The 10,118-nt window shown below is 40.9% G+C and overlaps 1 protein-coding gene across 4 annotated transcripts in view; it reads right to left on the bottom strand.

Moving 5' to 3' along the window:
• Nucleotides 1-6,767: 6,767 nt before the first annotated feature.
• The window catches only part of Crz (corazonin), a 71,450-nt gene continuing 68,099 nt past the window's right edge, over nt 6,768-10,118 (bottom strand). For 3 of the 4 annotated variants that reach the window (XM_083094132.1, XM_083094134.1, XM_083094131.1), the window contains 2 exons: nt 7,140-7,346; nt 6,768-7,006 (listed from right to left, as the gene is read on the bottom strand). In XM_083094132.1, coding sequence (XP_082950258.1) covers nt 6,896-7,006; nt 7,140-7,346 — 318 coding nt within the window. In that variant the 3' untranslated portion in view covers nt 6,768-6,895. Of the gene's footprint in view, nt 7,007-7,139; nt 7,347-9,946; nt 10,010-10,118 lie in introns of those variants that run through there. The other variant, XM_083094133.1, reaches the window with a different exon arrangement.

Here is a 10,118-nt window from a genome sequence, read left to right on the forward strand (position 1 = left end):
GAGAACGACCGTGCCGACACTGGTTGCGTGGGAAGAGCCCGGAATTACGTCTATGACCGCAGGAACAATTAGTAATAATTTCAGCATTAACTTAATAATAGCCAGCGATTCATTTCGTGATACATAGATAATTATCAATCCTAATGATTTTTTTATGTTTGCGTATCTTGAATTTCATCGCATATCGATTGCCATAAATTTTGTTTAAGTATAAAAGCTAAAAATTATCGCAAACATTTTTCTTTAAAGTAAGAAAAAGTTCAAGAAAATTCAAGTTCAAGAAAATTCGAATCGCGAGATGAATAATTGAATTAATATTTTTTATCTGAAATATCTTTGTTGCTTTTATGAAAAAAATTGATAAGGAAGGTAGTCGACAAGTTTTTTATATCAAAGTAACGCTTTTGGCAATTTCTTTTACAGGAGATCAAAAAATTTCTTAATATAAAATCATATAACTTTCATAAATCGATTCTCATTCTGTATAAAAGTATTCAGGTAAGATTCTTAAGAAATCGATACTTGAGACAATTTGTACAATTTACATTTTAATACATTCTGTTACATAAAATATAAAATATCAAAGTATATATTGCCTCGAAAAATAGTAGGATCGATTAATGACCTTATTTTTTCCCCAGGTGCAGTTAGAAGCTGCTTACGTATTTGCTTCCTCTTTAAAGATGCAATTATACGCTTTCCTTACGTCAATCTCATTATTTTGTACAATGTCACATTTCGCGACAAATACCCGGAACGAGGTACAACAACGTTTCATTTTCTTCGCCGAGATCGATACGCACTTGTGCAAATTGCCTCATTTAAGAGATACGTAGAAAGTATCGCGATGGGTTATCGTGTAACGAGAACTCATTACTCCACGTCAACGTAATGCCTACATCTTCTTTGAAAGCTCGATTTCCGTCATTTCAGTCCTCAAACGACTACCTTGTCGTATACGATCGCAGTATTTTGATCTTTCGCATCCGTCAGTTTTCCATTTTTTTTTCTCTCTCCCTCTTTATCTCTCTCTCTTTCGCTCTGTCTCTCGCTCTCTCTTGGTCCCTCTCGCTTGCACCTTTTTCCCTTCTCTGTCAAAGACGTGACTCCTTTTTCTCCGATCGCCTTAATCGGTGTCTTTTCTCGTGGAGTATTATCCCGCTTTACCTAGAGTTCCCTGTGTGCCGGATGTGGCTGCGTTTACTGCCTATAATTGCAGAGAAGATGCGGCGCGCCGTCCCGCCCAATTATTTGGGGACAAACGAAGGTACATCAGGAACGAAGGTCCTCGTGGATCACGAATTATCTGCGTTTTTTTTATACCTGCGTGCAATCTACAATCTAAGATGCACGTTTTCGCGATTGAATTAAAAATTTAATATCCTAGAAATATATGTATATTTTGGAAAAACGTCACCTAACTTGCCAAACAATTTTTTACAATCTAAGATGCACGTTTTCGCGATTGAATTAAAAATTTAATATCCTAGAAATATATGTATATTTTGGAAAAACGTCACCTAACTTGCCAAACAATTTTTTACGAATAATCTAAAAAATTGTTCTAAAAAAATAAATTAATAATTTAATAATTAATTTATCTAAAAAAATAATAATAGTATAAAATAATAGTATAAAATAATAATAGCATAAAAGTAATATAAAATAATAATAGTATATTAAAAAAAATTTCATCACATTACTCGATATAAAATTAACTCGATAAAAATTAAAACATCTTAAAACTTTTTAGAACGATTATTCACTGAAGACTAAATTGCTCACCGAATGACTCAAGCCAATGACTGTCTGAAAGCAGACGAAGCCTACATGTTCCTTAAAGAGCATATTTGACGGAAGTATCCCAAGTGTTTCCGGCATTTAACGCGAAGAGCTGGCGAGTGAATCGTTTCCGACAGGTATCGGACCGGGCGCGTCATCGGCGCCCTGTAATCTCGTCCCACAAAAGCGGAGATCTTTACCTGGTATTTCTAGGTTTTTAACGTAGATGTTGCGTCGACGGAGGGGCAAAGAGAGAGGAGATGACCAATTACGAGGTCCCGAGTATCAAGACATCCGAGGCGGCTCTATCGCGACCGAAACGTCGACAACGAGTCGTTGACCGCAACGTGAAGATGCTGAAAAAAGATTAAAAATCTCGGCCAAATTTTCGGAAATCCAGAATTCGAAAATATTGGCACTTAATATACATCTATGACGTATATTAGCAGTCTATGACGGCACGCCTTTCTCACGTATCATTGTGTAATGACGTTAAACAAGTGCTCGGGGCGATTTTCACGTCTCTCTTTCTCCCCTCGAAAACCTCGAGAAAACACATACCTTTCTCTCTCTCTCTCTCTCTTTAGCCTTAAATGAACTCGCGCGTTTTCAAGCGGGCAATGTTTTGCAACTAAACGTCTTCATCGTTTGGCGTTTTCTTAAGCTAACGAAGCGTAATCAGTCTCTCAGCCGTCAATGGAACACGTAAATGATAGCGTTTTCCGAGAAAATTGTAAGTCCCAAACACAAGCGCGCGCGGATCTCGGGGTAATCTCGCGAGTCACGCGTAAATCGACGCGAAATTATGCAAATTATTGATGTCGTTTACCGCTCTCTTGGTGCCCTCCCCGAGACCGGATCGGCGCACACCCTGGAAATTAATCTACGCTCTCGTGCACGCTCTCTCTGCCACGCACGCGCCACCCTCGGCATTACTTCGCGTGGTTATCGGGGGGGAAGGGGGCAGAGGGCAGAAGACAGGGGGAGGGGAATAACACAAATTAAAAACTAATCCAGATATCTCTCCCCCCCTCCCGGATACACGTGACGTTTAACAATTATTTTCTTCCTTGAGCCGATATGTACTTTTGCAAAGGCGATGTTTACGATATTTCCACGCGGTAAATAGCGCGATTCATATGAAATTATTCATCGCGCTTAATTGGAGAACGAGTTTATATCGCACTCTCGTTAATTTCCTGGGAGCGTGTAATATTATCCGCTTTGTCGAGTTATCTGATTTCGTGCGCGCGGCGCGATATCGTGGGAACGAGAGACCTCTCGTCTTGAGAGACTCGTTAATAACACGTCGATCTCTTGGTGCAATCGGGGGTACGTCGGGGTGAAACTTTCAACGCGATCACTCGGAGAGGAACAATAAAACGAGTCCATGGAGAATATAGAAGCGATGTTAATAACATCGTTCTCCGTTTGATCGCCATTCTTGAATACCGTACCGTATGGCACGTATCCGCGCATTGCAGAGCCAATACGTGCGTGTGTGTGTATGTGCGTACGTGTATGTGTGCGCGCGCCCACACACGCATGACACACGCGGGGGCGCGTTTATAAAATCATGAGCGGCGCGCTGCCATATTTACACGAAGCGTAGAAAATTTATTGTGATTGCGCTTCGCGAGAGAAAGAGAGAGAGGGAGAGAGCGAAAGACGGAGAGAGAGAGAGAAAGGGAGAGGGAGAGAGAACGCTATATTTTTTTTCTCACCGCCGCATAGTCGAATGGCGGCTCAATTTCGCGACGGCAACAACGAGTCGCGCTTATGGAAATTGATAGTTCCGATGAAAAATAAATCCGCGAACGCGACGCGTGTTCGTCGGATATCCCGAGATATTTCCGGGATTATTGCGCGCGAGATAGCGACAATTATATCTACGACTCGCGGATAATTTCGAAGAGAAAAATTCGCCGAAATTTACCATCGGAAAGAGGCATTTTTTTTATTCGAAAATATTCTAAAAAAAATATTTCATTAAAAAAATATCTCTTAATAAGCAATAATGCGTTGTTCCGAGAAGGAGAGAAATGTTGCCGGCGATCTTCCGGCGAGGGAAGTACTCCGATTCCGTTTTTCGGAGAACGTCCAGTTGGGTGGCATCATGATCGACCTCCTGTGTCCGATCAATTTTCGTGGCCGTTAAGTGCCTCGTGAACGTTTCCTAAAACACAGTGTGTCGAGAGGCACCGTTCATTTCCTGCCCGGTAAAACGGGTCTCTCTGCAACTATTTCTTGCGGAGAGTAGTCTCTCTATTTCCGATCGTTTGCGGTTTCGCTGCGGCGGGAACAAGCGAGAGAACCGTGTTAAGATCGAAGTCACTTTTTTCGGCTAGACGTCGCCAGACGGACGGCGATCAGGTCTATTCCTTCTCGGATCATCGATGACATCGACTGGGAGGCTGGGGGGCGAATAATGGCGTTCGCGTTTACGTAGATCGCTCGTTTAACAAAAAGAGGGAAAGAAGAAAATAAAAAAGTAGAGCACGATATATTCAGCAAGAAATATTTTTAACTCTTGAAAATAATTTGACGATAAACGAGCGAATATATTATCGTTATGTCAAGGAAATTAACGTCCCGCCCGATGCGCCTGGGAGCGATATGGCGAACGTTAACGTGTCTCCTCGCGAGGGAAGGGTGGAGGAGAGGCACGAGCGAAAGTAATAAAAGCAACGAACGAGCGTGACGTGCCCGAGACGGAAATTGTACTTGTCAAACGCTTTTCCGTCGTTCCGCGCTTTTTCGTTTTCAACTACGAGGCGCTGGAACTACGCGCTCCCTTGTCGCGCGACAAACGACAGGCGACAGACGACAGCACGAAAAAGGCGACAGCCGCTCCCGATCCGGTAGCGAGGCGACCATTTAGGATGATTGCCCGATTTTATGTATTTATATCCGGGGAGAGCCGTCGGACCGCTTTTCACCGCGCCGACGTTTCTCTCTTCTCTATCGCTAATAGAAATTCGTTCCGCAGCTTGTATCTGTGCGGAAAGAGTGTGTTTCAATTTCTCAGATGAGCGAAAAATTTTGAAAAGTAATTAATAGAATAATCCTCCATCAACTTCGAGAAACGAAACAATTCTTGTGATGAAAATTTGAATATGCCTTATGTATTCAAGAGAGGCTTTGATCTTTCACTTCATGTTGTAATATTGCTCTATTCTTAAAGACTTTATAATTTTAGGAGATGATTCTTTGTCGAAAATTAAGGGGGGTTTTTCATATAAACATTAAAAAGTTCTGATAAAAAATTAAATAGGGGTTGCTAGTTTCATCCCCTTGTAACAATACGGGAGACTGAAAAAAATATTAATAAATAACCTTTTTACTAGGAGAAAATATCCTAATTTCACTTCTTTAATTTGTTCCAAATTTGAGAAAAAAATAAAAACTTAACTTTTACCCCCATTTTTGGAGGAGTGTAACTCCACAAGGTGGAATGTAGGAGTATATGTTTATATGAAAAACCCCCCTTAATTTTCGACAAAGAATCATCTCCTAAAATTTTTCGCACTTGTTAAGAAACATCCTGTATACATACATTTTATATATGGAATATATGTCAAAATATTTGCGAGAGAGGGACACACGGAAATGGATCGTACATCATTCACGTTATGACTTGTATATTCAACGAGGTTCCATCAAGTTTTACATTATTCCTCGACAGGCTGTATATTTCGCGATCGACGCTATTTTACGAGACCGTACAAGTTGCCGGCCATCAGGCTTTATCGCCGCAAAATATACGAACGTATAATTTCGCGACGCTTATTTATAATGTTTCGCGATGATCATTTCACGAGACATTTTATTAGATCAGAGAAGCCACGCATACGGAATACAAATGAACATTTTTATATCAATTTTTTAACAAATTATCTTTAAAAAAAATCTCGCAATCTATTCTATTCGATGAAAATTCTTGGCAATAAAGTTCGTCATCGTGCAAAAGTTCTCTGTCGGGGAACGATTCGATTATCGCGATCTCTCATCGTGATCTCCAAGATTCCTGATGCAAAGTACTCGCTCGGAGAATACGGTAGTTGGTCGGTCGTCCCGTGGGTATCGAGACAAATGGGAAAATGGCTGGAGCAAACGACACGTGCGACTGTGCCCCCCCCGTGATGACTGACTCGACGGAGACACCGGGTATAACACGGGAGGACCGCGCGAAGTATCGTCAGAACGTTTTAATATTTAATGCGATTAAACTCGTCTCGTTCCCGTCCCCACCCCCTCCCCATCCCCTGTAATTGGTTTCTGATTAACAGCTAAGTTTTAAGTGCATTAGCCGTGTGCAATAGTTACGTACACGCTCCCCGGCGTCGTCGAGCAATAATCTTGAGTGCCGCGAAGATGGTCGTATCGACATCGGTCCTATATATAATCGAACATACCGATTATCACGACGTTGATACGTCTCCCAAATCGACGAGGCTTTCGTATTTTCGTGCAACGACGAGATTCGCGCGAATAAACGGGAATCGCGTTGGATCAATCGCGAGGTTCGATGAAAAATTAATCCGTTTATTATGTTTTCGCTCAAACGATCCTTATCGCCAACATCCGATACTCTCGGAAAACGGCGGGTGCTGTATCGCAGCGGGAGATAAGTTGCCCGTAGGGATAATCCACGGACTCAGCGGGTGTCTCTATTCGGCACGGTTTCACTCCATCTTCCGTTGACAGACAAAATCCCCCCCGTGTCGAGTACCCATCGCGGACGATCGTCCGCGATCTATTCTATCCGACCGACTGTCCAATTAAGAGAGCGAAACTTAATTAGCCGTCACCGACCGAGTCGGGTGAGACTCGACGAAGAAAACGCGCGACAGCGTATGAATTTCATTTCAACACCTTCCACGATTTATCAGTCGTTCGTACTTCTCTTCTCTTCCAGACGGATCCTTCGACAAGGATCCAGCATTTCGCAACAATTTTGGTGAGGATATAATTTTTCGGACATGTTCTCATGATTGTGGATAATTATTTCAGGTACAGATTTTTACAATCATTGTGATAATTTATTCTGGACTAAGTCTACGTGCCGAGTATATCTTTCAAACAATCCTGATCGATACAACGAGTATCTGTTTCAGTAATTATCGTCATTCGGTGCCTTCTCCCGGCGCAGCTGAGGGGCATTATTATCCGTTTGAGCGAGTTTCCTCAGCTTGTCCACGAAATCGCAGTGGATCAACAGCGGCTGGAAACAAGGTATTAGATTTATCCGAATCTTATCATTAAAAAAATGCGCGATACCTTATTTCATCTGCGTACGATTTACAGAAAATTAATGACTTAATAATTTCTCAATAAGTCATTATTCTAAAATTTACTTGTTCGTTGGCGCTTCCATATATCAGCATCTTCAGCCTCTTGAGCTCGCCGCTGTTGAAACGATCGTCCCCTAGAGTGGAGATTTCCGCCGGAAAATCGGATCGCTTGCCGTTGGTCCACCCACGACTGTACTGGAAGGTTTGGCAAAGCGCGCAGCTTACGACCAACGACAGGACAAAGAGAACCAACATGCATCTGAGGGTCATCTGAAAAAAGGAAAATACCTAGTACGGCATCTTCCTTCCATGGACGATGGAAACGAAGAAATGAGAGACGCAAGGAGGACAATCGATATATCGGTGGATCGTTTCTCTTCCCTTAAACACTCGCCGTATCAGTAGGTTAAATAATTGCGCAAGGGCGAGCGATTCGGAGCTTATTGGCAGCTCTCAAAGACACGCGACTAATGACTTTCAAACGTTAATTACCGCGGTAACTTGCCATGAGTGACGCGCTCGAATAATTCGATGGATATTATTAAAGCAGTCCTATATCTTTTACCTACTTACTTTTTGCCGATTCGCAGCTGATTGGATTTTATGCAGGCTATCCATTATTATCGGAGACAAGCGAGAGAGAGAGAAGCGGCTTGATTGACCGCGATAATTACAATTTTTCTAATATCGGAAGGAAATCTTCCTGCAACGTGTTAGCGTCGCTTCAAGATGAGCTTATGGAATCTCTTGCGATCGTAAATGCAATCGAATTTCGTTTTGCCCACAAGAGCAGCGAAAGAAGAGGAAGTCTTGGCTCGTATTTTCAGCATAGAACGAAGGCAAGGGAAAAACAATAGGCCTATAACTAAGTCACGATAGACTTGTCGAGGCAACGATCCGTGCAACTTAAAATTGCGCGATCGCGAGTTTATGTTGCTCGCTTTTTTCGGGGGGGATATTATTTTTGATAGAACGCCAATCGACTGACGATGACGCAAGCGTTACGGCAGAACGATATGCTTCATCGCGATTGTTTTCTTTTATCATTCAGATTATTCGTCGATCAAAAATTATTCGATAAATTATTTATTCATATCTCTTCACTTGTACACGAATTTACAAGCATTTAAAAACATGACGATATCGAATTTATCTAGACTATTGTAAGAATAACCGTAAAATTCTTGCGAGCTGTACGTTAGTCTCTTTTTTAAATCCCCATAGTTATTACAGTATAATAAAAAAATGCGTTTTTATTGCACCGACGCGTATAATTTTCGAAAATTTTCAGGGCCCGCGCTCGGCTTTGTTCCGCGTGCTAATTTTAAGAGGACCATTAACGCTACGAGCGCGTCCCTGGTCATTAAGATAAGCGTAAGTGCTACTAAGTGTCCGAGCGGATAAGAGACGTGACCGGCATCTCGGTTGCATAGGGATGAAGCGTCCGAGTCGCTGCGAGAAACACGCCAGTAAACACACGATGCATCGCGCGTTTACCAATAATATTAAGCGATGTTTAATTTGTAGCAAAATAAGAGAGAGAGGAGACAGATTTCCGAAGACAACTTGGAAAATTGCTCGACGCGAGACACACGGTTATCGAGCGATTATTTTCCACGTGCAATTTTTCGCAAATACACACACTCATTTGCATAATTATTTCTCTTTACGATATCAGAAAACAGGACTTGCCGGATAAGAGAATTGGATGCTGTTCGCGAAATTGATCGATACGCATCTATCGCTCTTTCGACTTTGATGTGCGAGACAGCGATCGATTAAAGGAATGGACATTTTTCGCGCGTTGAAAATTAATTGATTAAGCAAGATTTATTACGGGCGGTGGCGAATTTAATTATTTTCAGCACGTGGAATTTTTTCATGATATTAGAGCGCGCGGGAACGGAATTGGAAAATGCCAAAGAAACAATTTATTTCGCCGCGTTGAAGTTGTATCGTGGATTTTCCATTTCACGCTGCCGGGCAATTTGTCGTACGTTTCGTAATCCATTAGCTCCACAACTCGATTGTTCCGTTTCTCTCCTACGTTTTCCCGTAAGTCTATCTGTTCATTATGTATCATTTTCTCTATTGATACTTCTATTATCCGTATATGATTATTCGAGCTTTCCCACGATATGCGAATCTATAATTTGCGATAGGGACGACTGAATTCTTTTGTTTAAAACGTTTGCGTAGCAAATTGTCTTCGTTTAAATATGACTAATGATAAATAACGTTATGTGGCTCTCCTTTCTTTAAAAATCAAGACAAATATTAATTATTACGTATAAGCATTTTAAAAAGATTAATGAATTTTTTATAGCATATTGATATGCTATAAAAATTAGAGAAGAAAAATACCTTTTGTTAATGAAATTTCACTCCTCTATTAATCCTAGCAAATGTGACTACGATAGAATCTTTAGAGAAAAGATTATACATTTAATAAAGAAAAATTACTCTAATTTCTAATAATCGACTTTAAATAAAATTATAGAATTGAGAGATTAATCTGATCTGAAAATTTTAAACGCTGCACCATCTCTGTTACGACTTTGGATTTCTGTGTTTCGTGTTCTTCAGAATTCTGTATCGTCGTCCATTGTAATCAGTTGCCACTGTATCAATCGTCGATAAGAGAGAAAGATTCTCAACTTAAATACGGTGTACCATCGCGAATAGATCAGGCATTTCCCATATAAAATCGACACATGTGCGAATAAAAAAGATATAAAAAAAATAATCTCATTTGAAACTAGATCTCGAAAATTTATCTTAGAAATATTTTTTATCCAGAGTCGATTCTGAATTAATAATTCTCGATTTAACTACGATATTAAAAGCGAGAAGCGATATTAAGCGCGCACCTTGATTGAAATATCCTTTGTCGTTGCTGATTAACTTGGTTGTTCTCGTAGAAGATCCTAGCGAAACTGTGCTTGATCTGTCCGCGAAGGAGCTTTATATATGCTCCAAGAGAAAAGCTAGAGTAACAATTTGAAATAACAATCGACAGATCTAAAGACAGTTATCGTGCTC

Source organism: Camponotus vicinus, unplaced genomic scaffold (assembly GCF_025532165.1).
Source record: "Camponotus vicinus isolate PSW18456_S1 unplaced genomic scaffold, iyCamVici1.0 SCAF_3, whole genome shotgun sequence".
Taxonomy (NCBI): Eukaryota; Metazoa; Arthropoda; class Insecta; order Hymenoptera; family Formicidae; genus Camponotus; species Camponotus vicinus.